Genomic DNA, 27,218 nt, shown 5'->3' with positions numbered 1-27,218 from the left:
ACTTGGCTAGGCTAAAGAAGCTAGTTATGTAGGCTAAGATGTTAGCTTAGCTGAAGCTAGTGAACTTCCTGAATACAGTCAAATGCAAAAGTTTGGACATCCCTGGTCAAATTACATGTTTTCATCTTCTAAGTGTAAATAAGTTAAACACCTCCTCAACTGAGAAAACACTTCTGCACATTTTAATACACAACTACTGCTTATTTTCTGAATTAAACATAACACATAAAATGTGGCCTGTCCAAAATCTACAGCACATTTTATATTTTATGTTTATTATTTTTAATAAGAACGTTCTCTGTAGGGCAGCACGGTGGCGCAGTGGGTAGCGCTGTCGCCTCACAGCAAGAATGGCCTGGGTTCAATTCCCGGCCGGGTGACCAGGGTCATTTCTGTGTGGAGTTTGCCTGTTCTCCCCGTGTCTGTGTGGGTTTCCTCCCACTGTCCAAAAACATGCAGTCAGGCTAATTGGACATGCGAAATTGCCCCTAGGTGTGAATGTGTATGTCTGCCCTGTGATGGACTGGCGACCTGTCCAGGGTGTTTCCTGCCTTCCGCCCAATGACAGCTGGGATAGGCTCCAGCACCCCACCGTGACCCAGAAGGATAAGTGGTTTAGATGATGTATGATGTATGTATGTTCTCTGTAGAGGTGTGTACATTTATTGTACCTAGAAAATAAAAACATGTCATTTGAGCAGAGATGTCCTCACTTTTTTATTTGACTTTAAGCAGGAAGTTCACTAGCTTCAGCTAAGCTAACATCTTTGCCTACATACCTATCTGCTTTAGCATAGCCAGAGCTACCGTAAGGGATTTGCTGACACTTTTGTTCCGTCATGCTTTCCGTATAAAACCAACATTTCATCAAAAACAGAAACATGTTATTTCAAGCTACATTAATAAAATCAAGCACTTAAACAAAGACAGGCAGAAATCTTTAAAAATAAATGAAAAAATGATGAGCCATATAATGATACGTCTCAGTGGGTTTAACATAAGCTTGTCCCACCTCGCAATATTTGCTACGAAATAACTAATTTGTGGACACAGCCTCCATAGGCTTCCATAACCCCTGGCCCCTCACCTGTGCTGAATGACCTCCAGGTCCTCCAGTTTCTCTGGGATTTCCATGCTGTTAAGCCACTGCTCCTTCTCGTCGATCCACACCTCGCAGGCGTCTGCCTCGCTGAACATCTTGTAGAGTGCCAGTGCGTCCTGCAGAGCCTGTTTCCTCAGTCTTGTCAGTTCGGCCACCTCCTTGTAGCGTTCCTCGATGCCCGCCAGGCGTCCGCTCACATCGGCTGACTCGGCCAACTCAGGGGGCAGCGCCCGGCCTTGCTCTTGCAGGGCGTCGATCACGGGTCGGTAGCTGGCCACCTCGGCCGCCGCGTCCTTATGTTTCTTGACCAGGGCCTGAGTGGAGAACTCATCATGGCCCACGTCACCGCTGGACACAATGCGAAGCGCATCCAGTGTCCAGGCATCCACGTCGTCTGCGTCAGCCTGGAATTCAATTCAGTTTGAGTCAGTTCAGTTTGAGCTGTGTTGGGCTTTTTACAATAGACAGTGTTATTAAGCAACTTTACAGAAATCCAGATCCAAACTTCAGACATACAACACCCAGAACCAGGTTAAGAGCACAGTGCAGCACAGAATTCGCAGTCATGAGCTAAATACAAGGTATAACAGTTTTAATGTTGATGTTTCTTAAAATGACCACATGTCTACATGTTGTTTCACATCCTTTAAATAGCCACTGCTCAGAAACGAATTGATAATGAATGAATTGAATCAATAGCAAAAAATAAACAACAAATAAATTGTGTAGGACCCAAATATCATAATATTGATATTTTGTGTTGATATTTGGTGTTAAAATCTGTCTAACCTGGAACTGGTGCAGGCCACAGGCTTCCTCCAGACGGGTCTTCCTGACAGCAGCGAGCCGCTCCAGTGCTGCCCACTGGGCCTGCACCTCAGCCACGCGCTCGCGGATACGGGCCTCGCCGAAGTGGCCGGCGTCAGCCATGGCCAGGCCCTCGCGCACTGTGTGCTGAAGGTGACCGGCCCGACCGCTCATCTCGTCCTCCAGGGCGCGGTGCTGACTCAGCAGCCGCACGGCTCCGGTCAGGTCCTTGCCGACGTCGTCCGAAGACAGAATCTGCTCCTTCTCCCTGATCCAGCCTTCCTCCTCCGCCATCTCCCAGAAGAACTTCCACAGTCGCCGGGATTCCTCCAGCCGCGCCCGCCGCTCCGCCGCCAGCTGGGTCAGCTCCTGATAACAAAACTCCAGGTGGGCCACGCGGTCAAGGATCACCTGTGGGTCGCAAGGCTTATAGCCTATAGGGATGAGAGAGAGAGAAATGGGTTAGTGGAAAAGGAAAAGATGGACAGGGGTAAAAATGTGTTGATGTGAAGGTGTCAATTCAACTGAATCATATTTGGAATGTTATAATTGATCATAATAATATTTAACAAAGTATATGCTCAAAATTATGACTCGAGCCATTTTTAAATGTCACAAAACATCTGATAAAAAGCACAATTGTTATTGTTATTCAGTGCTCTTTAATACCTTTTAAGACCTCTCTCTCTCTCTCTCTCTCTCTCTCTCTCTCTATGATACGTATATCATTTTCAACACACAGCAACAGACACAACACAAATACTACATGAATTAATGTCTAATTCATTCAAACAGATCAATTCGAACATGCATATATACTTTAACATTATGCATTATCGGTTGAGCTGTCCTGTCTTTGGTCAGTTTCTGTCCAGAGAACCACCTCTGACACTGCATATTTTTGGCTGGCAGACTAATCTGGATTAGTTTAATGTACAGAATGACTGTTTTCAACCCACTCTTTAGACTTCAACCCACTTATTTTAGAATTGATTACCTTGAATAGTAAAAAATTAAGACGTTTTCAGACATTTTATGATTTTTTAAAATCTGTGGAATCCGTCTTTCTTCAGTCACAGTTGTAAATATTTCTCAATCGTACCAAAACACAGTAAATTGATTCAAACCAAACTGAAATGTTATGAAATATGAGACTTTATCATTAATTGACATGTTTAGTAAAGAATCGTAATCGGATTGAATCATTGTGAATTGTAAGGACTTAAATCCTTAGCAGAAACGAATAAAAGGACATGAAAAAAGAGTAACTAGTACACAAAATGTAAACTGAGTGTAAATATAATTCACAACGTAACTGTGTAATCAATTACGTAACTACGTAATTATATTCATACAGTGATAACTTTAGCTCTGATAACTCTATAACTCTGAGGGATACAGTAAAGGCAGAATAAAAGAAAGCGCAGAGCGAGAGAGCGAACGAACGAGAGAAACAGATGGAGGATGACAGCAGGTTAAAGACCCTATTATCTGCACCTGGACCAGATCTAAATTCTTTGCCTAAAGTTCTGCTTCTTCGTAATAAATTTCCAGGAGCGCAGTATAACTACATTTTATGAGATTTTTAAGATATCTCTCCTCACCATCACCGCTGACCGCAAATTTCTGGGCATTGGCGTTGACGGCCCGGACCCGGTCAGCCTGGATGCCGATGTCAGCCTCTACCAGCGCGTGCTTCTGCAGCAGATCCTCCACTCCCAATAAGTGCTTCCCATAATCCTGAGACAGCAGCAGCATCTGTTGACAAAATTAGAAATAAGAGCGGTCACTACAAACAGCTTACATCAAGTTCACAGCTCTACATCACTGCTAGGGGTGTAAATCGCTGACCGCTTGATTTGACTTGCTTATGATTCTTTAGGAAACAATTCAATCTATGATAAAATCTCACGTTCACAATTATCCAATTATCTTAGCTTAAAGATACAATGTATTGTTTCAAACTGTAGAAAACAACATCATACTGCATCACTGTGTTATGACTTGTCATAGATGTCAGATTGAGGCTATTGTGATAGCTTGGGGCTAACTAATTAGCTTGTGGCTAGAGCATTTGATCAAGATACTATAAAGTATGGCTTTTGTTTCAAACTGAATTGTAAATTATTATGTATCACTATATTTATCTTAGTTTAATTTGATACAGTTTAGAATTAGCTTTAAAATACACTAAATACACAAACGTAGACTAGAGGATCTATTTCCATAGTGGTGGAACAGACACACAATAAAACAGTAAAGAACTACTCATCAAGCCTAATTCTGGAAAGAGATTTTACACTTTAAAAAAAGGGCCAGGCAATTTTATTTTGGCCAAAAAAGAGTGTATACCTTACTTAATATTATCAGGCACTGATCTGAATGTGTTATAAAGTATGCACTTTTTTTTAAACATACAAATACAAAAAAAAAAACTTGTACTGTTTGTGTTGTCTTTATTATGCTACTGTGTAAACAGTTCCTTCAGTCACATTTGTGTATTCAGCGTACTTTTAAAAATAAATCTGAATCATATCCAAATAGTTGAATCAAATTTCACTTCCTCAAGAATCATAACTGAATCAAACCACTGCAAGGACAGATATATAAACCCTTCATAATATGTGTTTTATTAGAGATGGCATGATACCAAGTGCTTCTCTTCTAATACCAATACCCATAATAAACTTTGAGTATGGCCCAATAACGATCCAATATTTCTCATGTTGAATATTTTTTGTTTCTTTTATATCTTTACCTTTTGTTATTTTCTATTTCTATTTTTCCTTATTTTGAAATTGCAGAGCTTATCAATGACTGATCACATGGCTAGCAGATGTTTACCTCAAATATTGATTGCAGGTGTTTCCTGCCTTACAACAGAATGTCTGTTGTCCTCAATGACCTCTGCTGTGTTTACAACAAAAATGTCCACTGTCCTGACATAATCCTTAGCAGACATACAAGTAGCCGCATGGGAAATACACAGTATAAAGGCCTGTATTCAAGAACTGTCATCAGACTGGGCTGAATAAAGACGTCATCACTGCATCTCAGTCGCCTGGCATGGAAAACAACTTACAATGCTTCTTTAAAAACTACGAATCTTTTAAAATGAGCTACTTTTAATCGAAATACTTCACAAGATGAGCATGTAAAAGTAGGATATCATGCTGAAACTATTGTGAGTGAGTGCCATTCCAAGATTTCTAACAGGATTCAGTCCGATGCCATCAGTGCCATCTATAGTTTTCACTGCTAGCACAGAGCGCTGATCTGAATAACTCTACTACCACACCTCACATTTAAGACTCTATTTGACATGAATGATGACAGCAAGCAAAATCTTAGTGCAGGACACACCATTTTTCAGCGACGCTCCTTTCTAGAAATTTCTCCTTGCTCTCTTCTCTCCTGCACTCCTCTCACAACCACCTCATCTCTCTACACAGCACTTCTGCCCATCCTCTTTCTTGTAAAACTCCTACCTCTTTCCTCTCACCCACTCTCTCCCTCTCTCTTTCCCTCCCTCCCTGCTTCACCTTCATCTCGTCCATCCAGTCCATGATGTACAGCATCTCCTGGAAGACGCGCTGCAGGCCCAGGTTCATCTCCAGCCTCTGCCTGCGCGCCTTCAGTAGCTCCAGCAGGTAATCCCACAGGCGCAGGACATTGTCCTTGCGGGCGGCGATGCGCTTGATGTCGTGGTAGTTTTCAGCCTCCAGCTCGCGGGCCACGGCCACCACGGCCTGCACGCGCTCCTCGTACGCTGCAATGTCTGTCTCGATGGCTTCGTGCTTCTTGGTAGCCGCCTCCACCGCCTGCAGGTCGAAGCCAAAGTTGTCCTGCAGAAGGAGAGGGAGTATAAGCTTAGCATGTCAAAGAAAAGCGTTCTTAAAGGGGCACTCCATCCAAAATGACAAATGTAACCATCGCATTATCTGTTGTAAACATGCCTACTCGCATCCTATAGTTGTGCCCTTACAGTCTTTAAGGCGAGATTTTCTGGTTTAAAGGCTATGAAAACCTTTTAGTGATGTATCTTGAAGGTGGAAGTAAATTTTGAAAGACTACAATAGATTCTGTTTCTTTCTTCACATGAATTATTGCTTTAATAAGCCAAAATGTTTGATGACCAACTGAGATAAGTGCTAGGTCACAAGCTAGCAGTATTTATTAGTCTGTAGATCAGTGGCTATCAGAATTTTTGAGTGCCGTAAGGATTCCCAGTGATTGCACAGCACATTCACAAAATGCATCTTGGGTACTGTAGTTTGAGAACAATGATGGATTAAAAACACAGAATGAATTTTGTCAAACCAGAGGAGCTGCGAGATGCACTACAGAATACTACATAACCCAACAAACAACATAGTAAAAGCTAGTTTTAGGCTGGCATGCCCATTTAAGTAAAGAGCAACGTGTAGCTACCACCAATGCTAGCTAAAGCATGTTTTAATTTAATACTGCTCTTCACCTGAACATTGAAATAAGCTGAGAAGTGGACATGTTTTTTGGGGATATGTCTTGTTTTACAAAAAGAAAAAACATCCATTATAGTTTTGTCATTGTCATTACTTGAGAACGAAGCAAACCTCATAAATGTGGTCCAAAATCTGTCTATATGGAACGTAAAATGTCTGTAATGTAAATAATATTCACTATGTAACTAATATGTAATTTATTCTGTAATCAGATTTAAACAGAGGGCAATGATACCAGTAATAATAACAGCAGTAACTCTAGACCTCTAAAGGACCAACATATGTTTGAAGGAGAGACATCATTTACACCCACTGAAAGATCCAACCGATTGGTTAGAGCAGTTTTTAATGTTTGTACTAGTAACATTTCTTCATTATGACCACCAGGAGGAGCAAAAAAGTCTCAAATGCTACCTCAAATGTCCTCTTTGTTGATCTTATAACAACACGCAATCACACTGCAACTGCAGCACACTGATAGCTGAGTCAACTGTGTGTAGGAGGCACATAACAAACGTGTATGTGTGCTGTGAAGGTCTTCAGGCCAGTCCTGTCAGCTGATTCATCTGATATATTTCACTAAGGACTATGTGATATGAGCATAAATCTTATCACAAAAGATTTTCCACATCATTGGACACATTACTTACTGTTATGTACATTTGCTAGTGATTCATTTTAAGCTCAAACAGTATTTTGTGCACAAAAAAGGCTGATCCTGGTTTAAGATACAAAAATATCTGGCTATGAAATAAACAGACATTACCAGTCAAAAGTCTGGACAAACCTGATTGTATGTTTTTCAGTTTTCTTTAAGACACTTACAAGTATCGAAGTTGTTTCTAAGGCAAATATAAATAATCAAACCAATGTATATTTAGTTAATTAGTTGAATGTATTCTTGTTAATGCCTATTAGTTGTGACTGTTCTGATGAGGCAGGGTGGGGTCTAAATAGGCCAATATTTCTGACTGAATTAATTCCATACAATCTCAGAACTTTGATGCATTTATTATCATTCTAAAATGTGGATAATTTAAAAAATCCATTCTATAAGCATGTGTGTTCAACCTTTAGACTGGCAATATATGCGCATATGAAACACAGGTAGAAAAATCAATGAAAATCCTACGTAGCTAAGAAAGGAATGATTAATAACAATAATTATTACATGTTTATCGCCCAGTCCTGAGTCACCTTCCAACACATCATGAATCGGAGATAACCAAGAAACAGAGAATGCTCATTAACTGAACGTGAACAGCCAGGAGTGCTTGAGGACTCGGCTTAAGTGCCTGTACTCTTCATGGTGTGATGTGAGTTACGGTCACCTGTGAGACCAGTCGCTGGTTCTCGCTAAGCCAGGTTTCTCTCATGGCGGCCTTGCGGTCAAAACGACGTGCCAGCTGCTCCAGCTTCTCTTGGCGAATCAGCTCGTTCCTCAGAGCCAGCTCTCGCTCATGCTCCGCCTTCTCCAGACGCTCCCATGCCTACCACACACATATGCATGATATTAAACTTATTCTTAGTCCCAGTTAGCACCAAGTTAGAATAGAACTGCTGATGCCTTATAATATGCTCAGTCTTGTAAATACTAGCTACACTCAAATCCTTCACAGTGTCTGACTTAACAGCATCATGTCAGCTGCCAGAGGCAGGAGGCTGTTTCACAGAGACTGTGTCTCACCTTGTTAATGTCTGAGATGAGTTTGCCCTCTCTGGGCATGTACACTTTCTGGTTGTTGGCTCTCATCTTGCTCTGAATTGTGAACAGAAGGACTTCCAGGTTGCCCTTCTCAGTGAACCTGGACAGGGAGGGAAAAACAAGAGCATGTGGTGTCAACAAAGTAAATTCGCTCTGATTCAGTTTGAATCTATTTGATTCAATTACATTCAAATCAGCTCAAAGCAATTCAGTTCATTTCAGATGTTTCACCATTTGAGTCAATTCTTGAACAAACTTATACTCTGCCCAATTTAAAGTGCTGGACAGTCAAGAATGAAGAGGTTGTCCTACTTACTTCGGGGGTTTCTCCACAGTGCGGTAGGTGTTGAAGGCCTGAAGCTGCTGCTGGACCCCTACCAGCGAATTAGCAAACTTGCGGTTGTTAAGGATGATGATGGTCTGCTCAATCCACTCCAGCAGGTCAGAGGCCAGAGACTCATATTTCTCAATCATCTTCTCTGTTTCAATGGCGTTGTCAAGCACCTAGGAAAAACAAACAATTCTTTAATTTGTATTTATTTATTTTATTTATATATTTATCTGGATTTATACATAATTTTTCTCCCCAACTTAATTGTGGCCCATTTTTCCTGCTAGTTAGGTTTCTCCCATCACACGACGCTACCAAGCTGGGAGGGTGGGTAGCTCAATATGCTTGGAGGAGAATGCTAACTGTCAATTATGTTATGCCAGTTTACAGATGCCCATGTTGGCTAGCATCGTGCTGAGTGTTGGGGAAGAGGGAGAACCACCACCCACCCAGAGAGAGCGAGGTCAATTGTACAAAAACTCACTTTGCCGATACGCTTGCCCTCCACCTTCAGGGCCTTCATCTTGGAGAAGTAATGGTAGTATGTAACAACATAGGTGATGACTGACTTCTCGTCGGGATGATCCACGCTGATATCTACAAAGCAAATCACATCAGCTTACTGCACTGTTTGTTTTCATTAAGAAGCTGATACAAAGGTGCTTTGGACCAGAGAAAACTCTCACCCTCAGGGTCCAGCAGTTTGGTCAGTCCCAGGTGCTGCTCGGCCAGGTTGAAGGCATTCTGCAGGTTGTAGTGAGCGTTGGACTTCTTCAGCTTGTCAAAGTCAATCAGGTCTGGCCTGTGACCAGGAGAGAAGTGTTTGAAGGAGAGCCAAATAACACAGGAGAGGGATAGAAAGTGGACAGACAGAGCAGTGAACTGAAACTAGTAGCCTGTCTAACCAAGACTGCAATGAGTCTATACCTGTGTTTGTGAATGAGGGCATTGAAAGCCATTCCGTCACGCCAGCTGGTGGTGAAGTTGTGGATGTTGACATTTGGATAGCTGTAAGGAAAACCAAAAACATATTAGCTTATTATGTCTCATATGTTCAACAGTTTCCTTGACGTGAAGTACGAACGCGAACAGCTGAGGGCCTTTGTGGACGCCCACTCACCCTGCTGTCTTCATCTGACACCACAGGAGCAGAGCGTCCTTGGCTGACCGCTTCTCTTTGTTGTCTTCTGTCTCGACGCTGATGTCTTGGATCTGTTTTGCACAGAACAGACTTGGTTTGTCAAGAGTCAGTATAGTCCACTACCTGGCCATTTTATTAGAAACAGCTAGTACACTCTTTTCACATCCGCAACTTGTGTTTGATTTGCTTTGATAATTCAGAGTATAGTACCAGTCACTAGGCCTCCTTGTAGTGTTTAACATGTAGCCCCCCCTTTCTTACCTAAGGCTAATGCAAATGATGAAGTCAATCAAGGATTTATAAATACAGTCATAGGTAGGGATCTAAACTCTGTAGGGTTGTAGATCAGTGGTTTAGACAACAGGATCACAGCACAGATTAGGCAAAACACCAAAGGCAATGTAAACCAAGTGGACCGACAGATTACCTGGAAGCGGAGGATAATGGTCCAGATGAGGCCAAGCGTAAGGCGGTGGTTGCCGTCGACGATGTCATGGGAGCCCATGTTCTCCAAGTGGACCCGCTGTTCCTTGAGAAACTGCAGGGCTTTGTCCACATTCTCCAAGCAGTGGATCCTCATACGGCCCTTTGTGGGCTTGGGCTGTGGACAGCAGACAGTAGAATCATGACTGATGTCATCACACTGCAAAAGCTCCTCTGAGCTATATTTTTTGTCCAACTGGATTCAAGTGTTGCAGCTGGCTCTGCCCCCCTTGAGATACAGTACAGTTACAAAGATCAACAAGCAGTGCTTTGGGTCATGGAGTTCAGTGTTCCTATGGAAACTGCAGATCTGTCTTGAATTAAATTGGTCTTGCTTGAAATAGAAAGCCAAAGTGTAACTCCCAAATGACAAATAACACGAGTTCACGCAGGTGCACTGGCCGACAGAGCTGCGCGGGTTAACAGAAAAGCCGGCAGCGTCCAGTTCCCTCTCAGCAGGAACGAGGAACTGGAGCTGAAAGGCCCAGCTCAGCGGAGTTAATGATGTACACTACGGCCTCTGGGACGCAGCGGCGCTGTGTTTCTTTTCTGACACCTGTGATGGAGGAAAGTGGCCCTCACAGGAAAAGCAAGGTGTCAAAGCGCAAGATGGATTGAGTCACTCTGGAGGAAATGTCCTGTTCAACAAACGACTTATGCGTATAAAGTGGAAAGGTCAACTCATCTAGTTCACCTTTGTATGTTCTTACAGTGCGGCAAAAGTCTGAGACCACCCTTTGTTTATTTCATTTACAGCCATTAAGAACAAGTTATTCACTTTTGAGCATCAGAAAATTAAACAGAAGCCTCAACAGCAAAATATAATAGAATTGTTTGGTAGTGTGTCCACCTTTTGCTTTCGATGATGTTGAGGTCTGGACTCTTTTTTATGTGTTTCCTCACTTATGCAAGTGGATTACCTTATATCTGACTAATGAATAACTTGCATTTATTGGCTGTTTTGACTGGAAATTAAATAAATTTAGGGTTGATTTTGTATGTAGGGCTTTGTCAAATGTATGGTTTCCCATGCATGGATAAAGTCTAGAAAGTCTTGGACCAAATTGCAAAGCTAATTATGATTCACAATTGCAATGTTTTTTAGTCCAGGGTTAGGCCAAATCTATTTTTTATGACTGTCATCAAAAATCATGATGTTATAAAACCACAGCTCCACCCTGGCTGTCCATTCATACCCACTTCATGTATGTCTCTTATCATCTGGGCCTGGTCTAGTTTAGTTGATTAGCTCCAGTCTGACAAATTCTAAGTCATATTTCTTGTTATTGCGTCTCTCTGTTTAGTCTCTGCTTGGTTACCTGTCTTTTTCTGGTTCTGACCTTGGCAATGATTGGCTTATATGTCTGGTTTCCTGGTTTGGTGTAAAGGATTGTCCTGTTTTGTATCTATTCACCTGTGTGGTGACCCCTGACAAGGATCGGCCTCTTGTAGCTATCAACGAGTTTTGGGAAAGCCCAAAAAAAAAACTGAGCACGTACATCCGTCTGTCTCTCGTGTGTTACAATGATTTTCAGTAACCTTACACAGAAAAGGAAGAGGAAATCTGCACTCATGCACACAAAGTTCTGTGCACTTGCCTGGTTACTCTTCCTTTTTGTTAAATATGGGAAACAAATCTCTAAGGTTGTGATTAATAAGAGTGAATCTCCAATGACTTGTGAGTGGATCAGAGATTTTGTCATATTTGTCAACGCCAGTACTCCAATTAGGCTGCATTATATAAATTTAATAGTGTTGACAGATGCTATATTATACTCATATCTATACTTATTCCTTTTTACATTCCAGGCTTATTACATGCTAAGGTTTATTATTTATTAACTACAAGGACTTCAATGCAAACTAATGCAAAAAATGCAAATCTTTAACTTTATTAAACCCAGAAATTCCCAGGCTTATTACATCTTTAGGCCTATTACTCAGTAATTACATGGAAAACAATGCAAACTGGCTGAATGCTTAACGGAGAATTTAAAATTTCCACATAATCAGATTGTTGAGATCATTCAGTGGCGTGATATGAAATAGTTCACTGTAGAGAAACTTAACAACTCAGATTTCTTTACAATAGTGGTGATAGAAACAGGGGTCACAATGTCTACAGTGCAAATATAGCCATTTTATTTACTGTTCAAAATGACCAGTTCTGCTGTCCTGTTGATGATGATGAAATAGCAGTAAATCTCTTTGGAGGCTGCTCTGTGATCCAACACCCTTCATGTACCTCTCTAGCATGAACAGATTAAAAAAATACATTTAAGGGTGCGTTTGAACAGTGGAACTACCAAACTGTGCTGGATACCGGCCCCCCAGGACCAGAGTTGCGCACCCCTAGTCTAGATGCTTCTCTAGAACAGCGCATTTTACAATAAACCACTTAGAATGACTTTGTTTACACCTTAGGCAGGGACATGCACGGGTACTCAGTTAACCATTCAAGATGCCAGTATTCTAATATTGAAATCACTATTTGGGTTTTTGTGCAGACATACAGACAAAATACAAACCAACAATTCATATAAACGCTGGTTTTATGTTTTAACAGGACTCTACGATGGTAGTTTTGCTCATAACACTAAGTAAGCATATTACAATTTGCCACTCTGAAACAGAAGTGGTCTAAAAAGTGAGCATGTTGTTAAGAACGTGATTGAAAAATCGATTTTTGTGACCAACTAACATGTTCTTACATCTTCCACTGAGGAGAAAATACATCCTCATCAGCATCCAGTGTTGTACCAGTTAAGTGTAGTATTAGTGCACACCTGAAGAGGCAGCCTCTGCTACTCATCCAACAGGAAAACTACCGCTTTCTCTTGGCTTTTTAAAATAAAAATAATAAAACATGTTTTAAATGTATTCAACTGCTTGCTGCTAAATGTTTCTGCTACTGTTTTTTTAACTCTTTACACCAGCCCACCGACCCTCACTCACTCATCTCTCACAGATACTACATCTGAATTAATTGGAATGCATGTAATCTTAACGGTTTAATAACGCAAACGTTTGTACAAATCACTAGAACTCCCTTTCCAGAAATGAGGAACGGAAATCTGAACCTGGTCCTGGGCATTTAAGGGATTAGTGCCAAAAAAGTGCCTAAATGTTATTCAATACCACAGCAATGTAATAACATCATTATAGTGGATTATATCATCATATTGATCTTTATTGCCCAGCACTAATCATAATCTTACATTCCCCATTTTCCAGAGCTCAATCGGTCTGTGTGAGTAAATGAGTAACCGGCTGGAGTTTGAGCTCCGTGGATTGGGACATGATGTGTGAGGAGACTTTGCCCTGAGGTGTGGCGGCCGAGTCTGAGGGAAGACGTAACAAAATAATGGACGAGGCTGGGAAAGGGAGGTGGACGCCCAGGGCCCGGCAGGACCAGATAGTCCGTCATGCTTTGAGAGGAGACTCAGACGCCACCTGATCCAGCAGGCGGGTGCCAAGTGAGGCGGCAGTTGTCTGCTAAAGAGGAGGGGGGTTAATGTGTTCACCCCCCACCAAGAGGTGTGGTTGGTATGGTTCTTGCTGAATGTGTGAGGAGGTCTTCTGCGGACACACACACACACACACACACACACACACACACACTGCAGTGGCATTGCGGCTCTCTGAGATGCAGATCACAAGCACACACACACAGCAGGCAGAGAGCAGTATGGAGCGCTACAGTGACATCAGCACTTTTCTTTAAAACCATTACATCACCAAATCTGTCAAACCAGCCTGTGTGAGAAAGTGAGTGACACCCCCTTCAGCCAGTCTCAACCATCTAGTCTGTATTTTCATTTACATACATTTAAAATCCTGTGCAAAGATGAAAAGATCACCCTCATTTGTTGAATTTCCAGCCAAAACTGCTATGAAGTTCAAGTTATTCATTGTTCAAAGTCAGGAAACATATTTAACAGAAAATGACATAAAAGCTGCTTATATTACATCACATACATCAGCAGATTTCTTTGAAAAACTGAAACTAAATCTGCTGAAAAGAATGCATGCTTATGTAATAAAGGTGATGATATAATAAAACACTACTACATCTAGGTAATGATCTGTTAAATCCATGTTTTCAGTTTTTTCCTGACACTGAAATCTTGCATATTGTACTTAACGGCAGTTTTAAACGTAAATTAAATAAATAAAAGGGTGGCATCTGGAACTAACTAAAGGTACTGAAAGCATACCAGCCCAGCGACAAGAGGAGTACCACCCCAGTGACCGTTTAGTACCTTCTTTCCTGAGTGTATACCTCAAAAAAGACTGGACCTCATTTTGTATGAATAAAGAATAAATAGATAATAGAACAAAAATTTGGCATTCATGTCTATCCAAGCTGAGAGGGCAAGTCTGGACCTACACTGGCTCAAACTGAAGCGTCAGTGTCGGCAGCATTTGATGAATGCTCAGTGTGTTAGAGGTGAAACATGAGTACAGAGGAGGAAGGAAATGTCGCATTCAAAAGACACGTGTAAACTAGTCGGCTTCAGGTGAACGGGCATGGCTCATGATAATATCAAGTATCAGTCCTGAGAGGCCTCGAGAGGGACCCGGCTGAATGAAGATCAGGGGTGGGTACCAAACCAGGATTTCTGAGACAGCTCAGTATCTCAAGCCCAAAGTGAGGACTGTCCAACAGAGAGGTCTGTTAGCTCTCCACCTGTTGCACAGGGTTGACTTTGGGCTTAAGATATGCAGCTAATCAAGAACTCCTGCTTTCTAAAATCCCCCCGTAAGTGTAAATAAGTGGAATCTTCCTCATCTTGAGTCGCACCACATGCTGCTGTGTAAACTGACCCTGCCCTCGCAGGTGAGCTGACAGCGTCCTTGGCTGGAACAGGCTGCAAAATTACCAGCGGCCAAGCTGAAACAAAGCACCCGGCTTGTTCAGCCAATGTCCTCCGCTATGTTTACTGTCATCTACTAGCCATGAATAGCTTTCGTTCGATAGAAAGGCAACAGGTTCAACAGCTGTTGAAGAAGACTATACATTTAACTACACTAAACCCATCTATTTTTCTCCATTATAAATATGATTTCTCAATGCCATCATATGCTTATTAATGTGTAAAGACCTTGAACTACCACAGCAGAAAAATCTGTAGAGTTTTGTAAAAATGACCAGCAAATAAACAGAAATATGCTTTATATACTTTCAGTCAACTATTACTGTTACTCTGATAAAACAGTTAGCACTTAGCCAGCTAGACTGGTTAATTAGGGAGGATCTGGACAATTGCTGGGGGGGTCAGTAAAATTTTTGGACCATTTCTGTGGGCTAACATGAACCCACAATGCAGTGAAATGCTCTGAAAAGTTGGATATATCCAAATCTTTGAGCTGTGAGAAATGCACACAGACACTTGGCTAGCTAGCATTAGTTTGTAGCATATTTACTCTTATTTTTCTGTCACATTTAAAATAAAAGCTTTGTCCTTTTTTTATGAAAAGCTAGTCAGTTTGGTTATTTTGCTCTGGCAAAGAAATTAAACGTATGTAATAAAGATGAAAATCATCTAAAAAAGATGTAAGCTAATCAAAATTGAACACAGCAGTTGACTAGCCTTCCTCTGCTAAGCCTCTGTTAGCGAGTAAAAAGTTAGCAATTAGCAATCCTGTCAGCTTTCCTCCCTTTTTTAGCAGCAGAGAAAATCCAAATACACACTTAAAGACCGTTCTTTTGTAAAAGCAATGGTTCTATTAAGAACCATGAGCTCTACATAAAACCTTTCCGTGCTTAAGTGGTTGTTTACATGGTGAAATTGTTCTTCAGATTGATGGAGAATGTGTTGTATATGGTTCTATATAGAACCTTGTTGGCAATGGTTCTATGTAACACCAAAAAGGGTTTTTTATATTGTTGCGATGTCAAGCTTGAAACAACAGAAGAACCCCTTTTTGATGCTACACAGAAACATACACAACATATTCTCCATCAATCTGAAGAACCATTTCACTATGCAAAAAAACATATAAGCATAACATGGTTCTACATGAAACTCATCGTTCTGAACAGAATCACTGCCTTTACTAAAGAACCCTTGAAGAATCATCTTTTTTAAGTATAGTAGGGTTTGAGGTCACTCGTCTGCATCATGTAACTCCCAGTGTTCAGACCTCAAATCCCCACAATGATCCACAGGCAGAATTAGCAAATTAGCACGTTTTCTGCTGTCACTGATTTTAATTCAGGGACAAAAAAGTTAACAAAACACAGGCACATATCTACCTATGCCTTCCTCTCAGAGTTGTTGACTGACAGCTCTGATATGTATGATCTACCCAATAACACTGCAAAAACTGAGGCCATAAACCAAGTTAAGCAACATCAGGACTGGGATGTGCGACTAGACGATAAACGAGTCCCTCGCTTTTAGCTTTTCAAACAAATCTGCAGGGGTATTTCTCCACACCTCCACAGTTCAGTCTTAGAAGTTGGTTGCATTTTCTGCTTCTCACCATCCAAGCTAATCCCAAACACATTCAGTGATGTTGAGGTCGGGACTCTGGGTTGGTCAGTCTATTGTTCTGACAATACCAGCAGCTTCTTTGTGTGCTTCACAGCTGCACATCCTTTTAGATCCATAGCATTGAGTTATCTTTCCATCTATGTCTCCTATTGATGTTGAAGCATCCAACAATAAAGGCATCCTGGAGCTTCTTTTATACAGTGATAGAACACATGGTAGCGCACAAAATGCTCCAATTCCACACACTGATCCATTTTACCACATTTTAACACAGACATGAATCCACTATAAGCGCACTAGATTGGAGATTTTACTGAGTTAAAGGGGCAAAGACAAAGACCCAATCCCATTACCCCCCTTGCCCCTACTACTTAGCCCTCAGCCCTCTGTGTTGTGTGTTCACGTCTAGGGGTAGGGTGTCCCAATTTTTGGCCCTCCAAACAGAGGTGCGAGCGACCAAAGAAACCCACAAATGTGAGAATTTTCTCCGTTAAAAATTACGATAACTATTGTTTTATCTTAGTTTAATGTCATTTCAATGTATTATGGTCATTTTCTCTATAACAAGCGTTAACAAATCGCTGATAGTATGCTAATGTCTCAGTAGCTAGCTAGCTAACTTTCCCATTCCACCTTAAATAGTCCAGCAGTTCTGACGCCTGAAGCGCCAGAATGTAACTGCTGCACCATTTAAGGTGGAACAGGAAAATTCAAACAAGAAGCTGGTGAATAGCTGACTTCAGCTTTGTATTACCTAAGAATCAGCAGTGGGCGATAATAAATAATTGTCTTATCCCCCCTCTTTGAAAGCATACGATGCCCTAAATGTAAGCGAGGTTACTGAACGTTTCCCTTTCCCTTGCTATCATTGAAGATAGGCCGGGTCACCTACAGAGCACTGCTAGTAGCCTGTTAACGAAGCAATCTTTTTTTTTTTTTTTCTTTTGAGGGTTGTCCCTTTTCGTAGGGAAAGATTTCAACCACTAGGGTGACACTCGAAAACAAGGAGTAGGGGCAAAAAGAAGAAATGGGATTGGGCCAAAGTATCTGAACGTCTTGCTGACACAATAGATTAAGACAGAGTTAAGTCCCAAGATGAGAAGTGTTGAGAACCATCCTGGAGAGCAGCTCTGAGGGTGTGTCTGAGCACAGTTTCCTCTGCGTTCCTCTCTGTTTGCCAGGGAGGAGCATATCTTATCAGGAGCCTCGGGGACGATAGTGAAAGTCTGTGTGAACTGAGTGCACTACGGTTACACGTGGCTGCAGATTGCACACACGCCTGAATGTCTACAATTACGAATTTACTCAGCACCTCAATCTCAAACAGTTTCAGCTCACTCTCTCAGGAGTGAAAACATACTTTGTATGTGTTGCAATGTGCATCAGAATATACATCAAAAATATAATATTTCATAACAAAAACATCATTAGCGCTTAGAAATCACAGGTATCGCCAGACCTAAGAAGAAATGTGTTGTTTGAAATCTGACTCGAATATGTAAATCTGTAAATCTAGAACATAAGTGTAATTCATTATGTAACAACAAAACAAATCATTTATTTTTAAAACGTTTTAACGTTTATTATTTTGCAGCACACTTTTGTATTGCAAGCTCTTAGTCGATGGTCACACCTCAGAGCTTGAGGGCTCATAGTGTTTAACTATAGTTATTATTGTTATTTTGCTGCAGCACTTAAATAACAAACAATGTAAATGTTCCCTCAAAGGTACAACAGTGGTTTTAATGTCCAGTTGTGAAACCTAAATAAGGTTTTTCCAGGTGAAAGTTCGTATTTGTACCTTTTCATAACCTAAAGTTTTAAAACAGAACAATAAAATAAAAAGCCTGGAGGCGAGACGGGGTGGGTGGAGTCAGTACAACTCAAAATATAATTTCAATGGATTATGGTTCAGTTATGTTCCCAGACTAAAGATACTGAGATGTACCCTTGAGGGTCCCACTCCAGTGACTAGAGGGGAACTGCCCCCGTGACAGTTTCATACTCTATTTCTGAGAGTGTTTTGTATGGTGCAGAGGTCACTATTAGGTGGAACGCGGTCCAAGTTCGGACCCAGAAGCTGTCCTATGCAGACCTGGACCTACAACCGATAAACTATGGAGAATTATTTAATTTCGACCAGGTGGGCCTATTTTAATCGGCGCAACTTTTCTAGCCTTTACGGTAGCTTTAGCAGCCCGTGAGACTCACAGACCAATCGCACGCATTGTAAATATCACACGTGACGCTACTCAGCCAATCAGACCTGTGCATTACGATGAGCACTGAGACTCGACTGAGTGATGCACACACAGGGAAGGGACGAGGCGAGAAACAGCAGTCAGAGGAGAAAGTGAGTCAGACGGAAGTTATTTCACATGGCGAGCTCTAAAAAGAGAAAACTGACAATAAATATTGTTGAAATATTACTGAATTGTACTTTATTTGATTTGATATTCAGTGGTTGACTGCATAGGATGTTGATATACCTACTAGGCTACTTCACTATACAGTATATGGCACTGAATCATGATGCAAGTTAGAAATTATGATGTTCTGGACCTTTGCTTGAGGACATTTTCTCTAAGTGGACCTTACAGAATTTAAATTAAAGACCCCTGGTATAGTGCCTTCTTCAAAAAGCAGACCTCCATAACACACCTTTAAACTGCTGCATGAACGTGAGATTAACTGCTATAGGCCGAACAGGCAGGTATATGTAAATGTGCTGAATTCAATGAATTCAAATGGAGTGTTTTTCCATATATGGTCTGTATGGACTGAATGGTACATTTTGCCAATTTTCACAATGTTTACAAATGACAACAAACTCAGGTTTTCCATGATATGGGCCCTTTAAGCGAGGCCTTATCAGCCTAACACAGTTAAACGAGGGACACAGCACAAAACAAAAGGTCACAACCCCTCCAGCAACACAGTAACAGATTAACTACACATGTATGAGGTTTTCTTGGGCACTGTGTAAAATTTCAAGGACAACAGTTATCTTCAGAGAGCGATGAAGCAGGAGAAACACATCTCTGTGGTTCAGTAGAGCCTGCCAGACTGACCATATGCAGATTTCTAAGATTTATTACAGAACTGGCTCAAATTGAGGCCTTTCTTTAAACTTTTTCAGGTCACCCCGGGGAATATGCCTCGAAATGCCTCTTTTTAAATCTGCTTTAATGTGTCACTTCTAAACTTGCAGCACATTCCACATCTGTGCCTGTGAGTAGTGTAACAGAAACTGTAGCACAATTTGAATTCCATGAAGTGTTACTGTATGCACTTATTATAGTTATTGTGTCTTATTTCATAGAATAAGAAACTATCGGTTTTACATTTTTGACATTGACAAATGGAAAAGTGCAGACTCTAAATCTATTATGTAACTATTATTTTGTTTTGTTTTAATAACTTATTTCTATTCAAATGACCATTAATTACAAGTTATTCATTTTTCAGGAGATATTTCTGAAAAGATTAGATATAAATAATTCAGCTGCATAAGAAAAAGAGTTTCGCCATCAGATAAACAGCACTTAAAGCTCTATCTTTGAGAGATCGATAGGAGACACAGAAGAGAAGATAACACTAAGGATCTGAAAGGATGTGCAGCTGTCGAGAAGCTGTTACTGAACAAAAAAACAAAATTTAAATATACAAAAAAGAAGAAAACTTGCAAAGCACACAAAGAAGCTGTTGGTGTTGTCAGACCAATGGACTGACCACCCCAGAGTCCAGACCTCAACATCACTGAATGTGTTTGAGATTACTTGAGAAGTACCAAATGCAACCAACTTCTAAGACTGAACTTTGGAGGTGTGGAAAAATATCTCAGCAGATTTTTTTTGAAAAACTGAAAGTGAGTCTCCTGAAAAGAATGGAAGCTGTAATAAAGTGAAGAGTGGACACACTAAATACTGAAAAAAATATATTTAGTTTCTGTAAAACATTTGTTTTCTGCTTTTTTTCAACTAAAGGGTGGTCTCTGAGTTTTGCACAGCACTGTAAATCATTATGCATGATAATTCTACACTTCTAAGGGTTAACATCTACCCAGAATGCAGTTTGTCATTGGTCCACATGCCAATGCTATCCTGGAAATCTTCTGTCTCGCTGCCTAGAACAGGAAAGCATGGGCTTCATCGATGATGTATACCATCATCTGGGTGCAAGTGTGGCGTCCCCTTAGAGAACTGCTAATGACTGCTTTCCTTAATGACAGCACTGTTATTAAGGAGATCAGAGTTTAATTCGCACCAAGAGCACGTCAGCGTGACGCCACCGGATCTCACACGTCAAAGACTGAGAGAAGTGGAGCTAATTGCAGAGACCAAAAAAAACAACAAAAGACTTAAAAGACAATTAAATCACAGGTTCTATAGGCTTTGTTCTGTTACTCTGTGAGCTCCGTTCTAAAACCACCATGATTTGGATGCCACAAGAAGCATGACTCCTCCAAGCAGAAGAGAAGGAGGAGCTGGTATGGGAAACTCACCAGCTTTTCTCCAGAGAGCACCTCCAGCAGTTTGATGAGCATGCGTCCATCCCGCAGGTCCATGTACAGGTCAGTGATGCGGCAGGAGACTCGGGCCAGGTGGGAGTTGACCCATTTGGTGAAGGTCTTCTTCTGCACCGCCTCACGTTCATCTACGGGACAAGAACAAGGAAAACTTTAGAAAATGCAAAGAACTTGAGTTCTCAGATCTTCACTTTTTTAGTGTTGTAATAACTTTTGTGTAAAGTGACTAATTTGGTGTAACATCTAATAAATGTGCATATTCATGTTTTAGATAATATATAATCTGCTTCAGGTCTTCATTCTGTCTTGATGCCGCCATCTTAAAGGGGAATTACACATTTTTTCAAAATGTCAACATACAGAGTCAGAACTGTTCACCAGACGGGAACCAAACTTTTGAAACGTTTCATGCCTCTTACCTCTCCATCAGATAAAGCTATTAAATAAAACAGTTATGATTATATCACCCAATGCCTGAGACATTGTTCTGGGATAGTTTTATGATAAGATTTTGCTTAAAATGTGTTGCTTTTTAAATATATTCAGGGTGGAGAGGTGTTTTTAGGGCAAAACAGCACCCACAGAAAACAGGAATACACTGATATGGGAATTTTGGGCTGATGCTGATACACAGACATTTCATAAAATGTAAAAAATGGAACTAGATTCACGTAGGTTAGCATTATAGAGAAATGTAGATGGTTACAAGTGCAATTAAACAAATAAACTGCTGTCATTTTAGCACAGTAGCCCAGCGTCACCTTGACGTTCTGCTGTTCTGGAGAACAATAAATACATCACTGAGTATCGGTTTGAAATACTGGTCAAATCTTTTAATACTGATGTGATTCTGATATCATCATACATCCCTAAAATAAAACGTCTTTTTTTCAGAGTTACCATAATCGACATTACATATAAAAGCTCAGAAGACACGAGTAGGAATGTTGTTGTTTTATATAGTAAACAAATTTACAACCCCTGATTCCTGTCATCACTGGCATAAAGAAATCTTAGCCTGTAATTTTTTCCACTATAAACCAATTTCACAAACCACTCTGAACAACACTGTTAACATCTCAGCGACTGAATTACGAAATTTCACCAAAATTGGTGGAAATCTTCTCAATCTGTGAAGCTGCTCTCCAGCCAGATGCTAAACCAATCACGGGCTCTGGCTTCTACCTTCACTCTCCTATAACTTGTGAAGTAGCTGACACTTTCTCCACCAATCAGACTACATTTGTCGTATTAAACAGGTGGACAGCAGGCTATCCTGTTTATCCTGGGCTGCCCTGCCCCACCTCTGGCCTGGCGGTTCACATGCATGCATGCACAGAGGAGTTTATTTATAATCTCAGCAATTTTCCTGTTATTGCATTCCTTATCCCTGCATAGACGTAAGCGTCTCGTCCAATTGTTCTCCCACCTCCAGCGTCTTTCCTGACCGACCCCTGCGCATGAAAGATGACAGGATGGCTATAGCTGTCCAGACCTATCGACTGTCTAAGGCAGGGTGAGAGAGAGAGAAAGGGAAAGAGAGAGAGAGAGAGAGAGGGCAAGAGATGGGTGTCATCGTAACTGACAACCCTGCCCAAAACAAAAGAAAGTCAACAAACAGAGGAAGAGCACATCTGCCAGCTAGAGTGGCCAGAGGGCAGGAGGCCAAAAGGATGACAGCTGAGGCCAAACAAGCCTCCAAACAGAACAAAGCAAATATACTGTAACCAGCCAGTCAGACGCACAGCATGGGCATTTGCTCTTATGTCTTCTTATGTTTAAAGGGCCCGTATCCTGATAAAACAAAACATATATGGAAACTAAGCTGCAAAAACAACTTGTTTTAAATCAATCGTGGTTGTGACATCACAACCAATATATTTGGCCTATTCTTTTAAGCTGAAGTAGTGCTGTTGCTTCAGAAGATGTGGAGAAAATGATTAAAAATCATGCAGTTCTTGGCAACTGGGAAGCAAATGGATCATGACAGGCCTGAATGATTTGGAGAAGATACCTAAGTGCGATTTTTCATTCATTATGACTGCGATTCACATTGTGGTTATTTTCTTTCCAGGCCTGTTTTTGTTTTTTTTTGACCAGAAGACTATTCACTTTTTCCGACTTGAGGCTTGAACACTGAATGTGCTGTGCCAGTTAGTCGTGGTTGTGATGTCACAACAGATGGGTTACTGCTGATTGGTCGAACTCATCTACAGGCAGTTCACAAGCTCTCTGTAATAAGGTAACATTTCCCCACTTAAAACTTAAGACACCACTGTTGCTGATGAAGGGTGTAACAAAATTGCAGCTCTTGTTATTTAAAAACTGCACTCTTTAAAATTGCGATTTCAATATAAAAAACAATTAATCATCCAGCCCTGCTTCAAAAAGATCCAGACTGTTTTTATACATCAGGCTAATGTTTTGAGTGGACAAGAAAAACGCAATAAGGGCCTTTTAAAAAAATCAACATGAAAACATTCCAGTAGGCTTTCTCACATGAACTCACGTAGGCAATCTGATTTGTTTTGCACTGGATGCAGTTTAATTGTAAAACATGTTCTGGTGCACTGCGAGTCCATTTTCCAGATGCCTTTTCCCACCTGCACTGTAAGCAGTATTTCCTGAACAAGCGGCTTCCAGCACAGAGACTGACGCGGTGAGCTATGCATGCCTGAATGAGGACTGATGCGTCAATAAGAGGCCATGAAAATAAATGAGGGACTGAGGTACAATATCGTGACCTCATTCGTCATAGACATCCGGAATACCCACACAGTCTGAAAAGTGCTGAGTCTGCGTCTCTCTCTCTCCTCTATATGTCTACACATTCCACATGTTCCAGCACCCTGCGGGAACACATGCATTACAGCTGCAGACCAGTCAGTGTATGAAACACTCCAACTCATCTCTCTCTGTCACTCCAACTCCCCCCACACACACTTGTTTTATACAATGTCAGGACATGCCTCATACAAATGTCCCATATGTATTATACACGAGTGTCCATATGTTATAATATTATGTACACAGTAAAACAGGGGTGTCCAGTCCCAGCCCTGGTGATCTTCTACCCTAAAGAGCTCGGATCCAAAACACCTGGCTCTAACATTCAGACGCAGCTGAAGGAATTCATTATCTGGATCAGGTGTGTCAGATTAGGGTTGGAGCTAAACTCTGCAGGGTGGCAGATCTCCATGACCAGGACTGGGGACCACTACAGCAGCAGAACAGTAAAAGCGCCCACTCATTTATTTCTTTTCTGGTCAAAAGAGCCATTAAGTACAAGGTATTCAGTTTTCAGCGTAAGAAAAAAAGCAGAAAAAACCTCTTTAATAGAAACTTCTCAGACTCACAGTGTTCAGATTTTTCAGATCTGAAGCAAGAGTTGAGCCTGATTTTCTCCTCTCTCTCAAAGATGAAGGCTTTAAGTCCTGTTTTGGAAACTAATGTTTCTCCCTTATTTTATTTGGACTCCTTCCTTATGCAAATATTCTCAGAAATAATGGCCATTTTAACTGGAAATTAAATAAATGACTTTTGCTTTCTACTTTTACTGTTTATGTATGTACCTATAGGTAATCATTTTTGGTAATATAGGTAATAATGTTCCATGTGTATTATCTATATGTAAGTATCTATATGTAATAAGAAATTTCCGAGTCTAACCTTAATCCTAACCTCAACCTCAGTGACCGAAAATAATTCTTTTTGCCCATTCAGTTTAAAAAAAAACAAGACTTGCAGCTTCTGTGAAAAATCTTTGCTAATCCTGGTATTTCTGACCTGACAAAGAACAGAAACAAACCCACACACACCAAATAATTGCCACTAACACTAATGTAATAACACTAATGATGATGTAGTGTCATACTGCACTGCAATAAAATGAAGTGGCGCTCACAAATCAGACCCTAATGTATTGTTCTGCTGTTGGAAACTCCGACCATAACGGTGCCCTTCTGTCCTGTTCCGCATGACACTTAGAATACACTCACTGTTTGTCAGAGATACACCAGGTCTCTCATCCTCCTGTTGCCAATCTAAACAGGAGCCACACGACATGCCAGAGTGCTATTCAATGTCTACACCCTAGAATTTACACAATTTACTCAGGGAAGAGCAGGGAAGAGTCCACATACGGTAAAATTCAACATGCTTCTTTTCTACAGTTTAACAGGGTGCAGTAGAACATGCTTTTAGTCATGTTCTCATATTCTTATAGCAACGTTATCTGCAAATTTTTTTGACAGTGATCAGACAAATATTTCTCAAGATTCACCCAGTTTTTTGGACCACTAAAGCAACTTTTTTCACCCTAAGTGTTCGATTACTGAGTGCTGCGTACAGAAACACAAGCAGGTCTATGTAAGATTACCCAACTCAAATTTGAGGCAAGTGTGTCAACATTTAGCATTTATTTTGCAAAATGCTAACGCTAAAAGCTAGCCACGTAGCTCTAATGCAAAACTAAGAGGCAAAACTTTAGACTGACAGACTTTAGCTGAGACTATGCTTTTCGCTATATAATATTAGACTATCCCCAGGTAGCAGACAGTTCTGGGCCGATTCTGGCTTTCATACGTGAGTGCTGGTTGACTACCGGGCAGATATTAGGCATGCAGGCCAGATCCTGGACAACTTCATACAGTTTCGCGTTGTATCTATAACTGTGGACCAATTCTGGCGTGAATATTGTGGACCAACCAGGTAGTTGAGCCAGATTTGGGCCACATCCATTACTTCTACTTACTTAACAGTGTGTAGGCCAGATCTGGGCCGAGGACCCAGCCGTATACCGGGCCAGAACAAATACAAGGATGCGGCCCACGAGCGGGCCAGACGAATTTTGCTAACTGGGTATCTCATTCTCCAGCTTCAGTACGAACACCACACTGTGGCTTCATTGTAAGTCGATAACATCACCACCGATGCCATTGAATGCTACATATTAGCGGGGCCTGCAGACTCCCCCTGTGGGACTGTGGGTAGAGGAACAATGGCGGCAGTGTTCCTCCCCTCCGCTACCGTCATGAACCCCGGGGACGGCTGCAGGAATGCGGCAGCATCTGGTCTTATCGTTAGGTAAACACATCCCTCTCTCGCTCACTCTCTCTCTCCAACTCGCCGCCATTAGAACTAGAACGGCCGAGCGGTTAAGGCCCTTTTATAATAAACACATCTTATGCTCTCATAAACTCTTCCCATGCTGTAAATACTTGTTTATTATATTTACGTTGACTTAAAGAGCTGCTATGTAGATGGAAGAATGGAAAAACATGAACTGCGCCGGAATAAAAGGAATAGAAAAACAGAGACGCCTCTAACTGATGGTCAATTTGGAGGCCTTTAGGCAACGAAGCCTGTTCAGCGCAAATCAATACCAATGTCTGGATTTCTGATAAGGTCTAAGATCCATCAAATGTAGAATGTTGAGTCTGTTTAGTTTATATTTTCTGTATACTTGTATGTCTGCCCTGTGATAGACTGGTGACCTGTCCAGGGCGTATCCTGCCTTCCACCCAACGTCTGTTGGGATAGACTCCAGCTCCCCCCGCGACCCAAAAAGCGGCTTAGAAAATGTGTGTCTATACTTGTATAATTACATTATACGCTACGATGCTACTAACAATGTTCTGTAATCAATGCGTCATTTAATATTTAACATAATTTAAAGGGCCCATATCGTTATCACATAACATTTTCCTCCCTTTTTTAAAATAAAGGAGTTTGATGCAGTATGTGAACAGTGCTAGAGTCTCAAATCATATTGTTCATACATACAATATGTTTTGAAACAAAACATATCAGTCCATAAAGTCCATATATGGACACTAAGCTGCAAAAAGAGCCTATTTTGAATACTATGATGAAGAGAGATTCAAAAATGGTCATTTAAAAATAAATTACGACTGTTTTTGGTAACCGCACAAACATTATAACTATATTGCATTAACATTATAAAAGAAGAAAAATACAAGTATATTGGCCGTTTAAGAGAGACGTGCTGAGCTGATTAATCTTAACAGCATCTTTATGTTGATGAGATGAGTGATAGATGGCTGACCTTGACCCCTGAGGTTTTGGTCATTTTTACTCCTTGTCCTTTGTTTGGAGCAGGGAACAAAAGATTAGGC

The 27,218-nt window shown here is 41.0% G+C and overlaps 1 protein-coding gene across 3 annotated transcripts in view; it reads right to left on the bottom strand.

The window, feature by feature from the left end:
- The window catches only part of sptbn1 (spectrin, beta, non-erythrocytic 1), a 114,556-nt gene that overhangs the window by 22,087 nt on the left and 65,251 nt on the right, over positions 1 to 27,218 (bottom strand). For all 3 annotated transcript variants that reach the window (XM_036586202.1, XM_036586200.1, XM_036586201.1), the window contains 13 exons: positions 21,058 to 21,209; positions 9,998 to 10,171; positions 9,550 to 9,641; positions 9,357 to 9,437; positions 9,116 to 9,231; positions 8,914 to 9,026; positions 8,415 to 8,602; positions 8,081 to 8,198; positions 7,725 to 7,883; positions 5,452 to 5,754; positions 3,514 to 3,667; positions 1,892 to 2,343; positions 1,088 to 1,506 (listed from right to left, as the gene is read on the bottom strand). In XM_036586202.1, coding sequence (XP_036442095.1) covers positions 1,088 to 1,506; positions 1,892 to 2,343; positions 3,514 to 3,667; positions 5,452 to 5,754; positions 7,725 to 7,883; positions 8,081 to 8,198; positions 8,415 to 8,602; positions 8,914 to 9,026; positions 9,116 to 9,231; positions 9,357 to 9,437; positions 9,550 to 9,641; positions 9,998 to 10,171; positions 21,058 to 21,209 — 2,521 coding nt within the window. The remainder of the gene's footprint in view (positions 1 to 1,087; positions 1,507 to 1,891; positions 2,344 to 3,513; positions 3,668 to 5,451; positions 5,755 to 7,724; positions 7,884 to 8,080; positions 8,199 to 8,414; positions 8,603 to 8,913; positions 9,027 to 9,115; positions 9,232 to 9,356; positions 9,438 to 9,549; positions 9,642 to 9,997; positions 10,172 to 21,057; positions 21,210 to 27,218) is intronic.

This window comes from Colossoma macropomum, unplaced genomic scaffold (genome assembly GCF_904425465.1).
Source record: "Colossoma macropomum unplaced genomic scaffold, Colossoma_macropomum, whole genome shotgun sequence".
In the NCBI taxonomy this organism is placed as follows: domain Eukaryota; kingdom Metazoa; phylum Chordata; class Actinopteri; order Characiformes; family Serrasalmidae; genus Colossoma; species Colossoma macropomum.
Note: the sequence above shows the minus strand (reverse complement) of the source record. Positions and strands in the feature narration are given on the sequence as shown.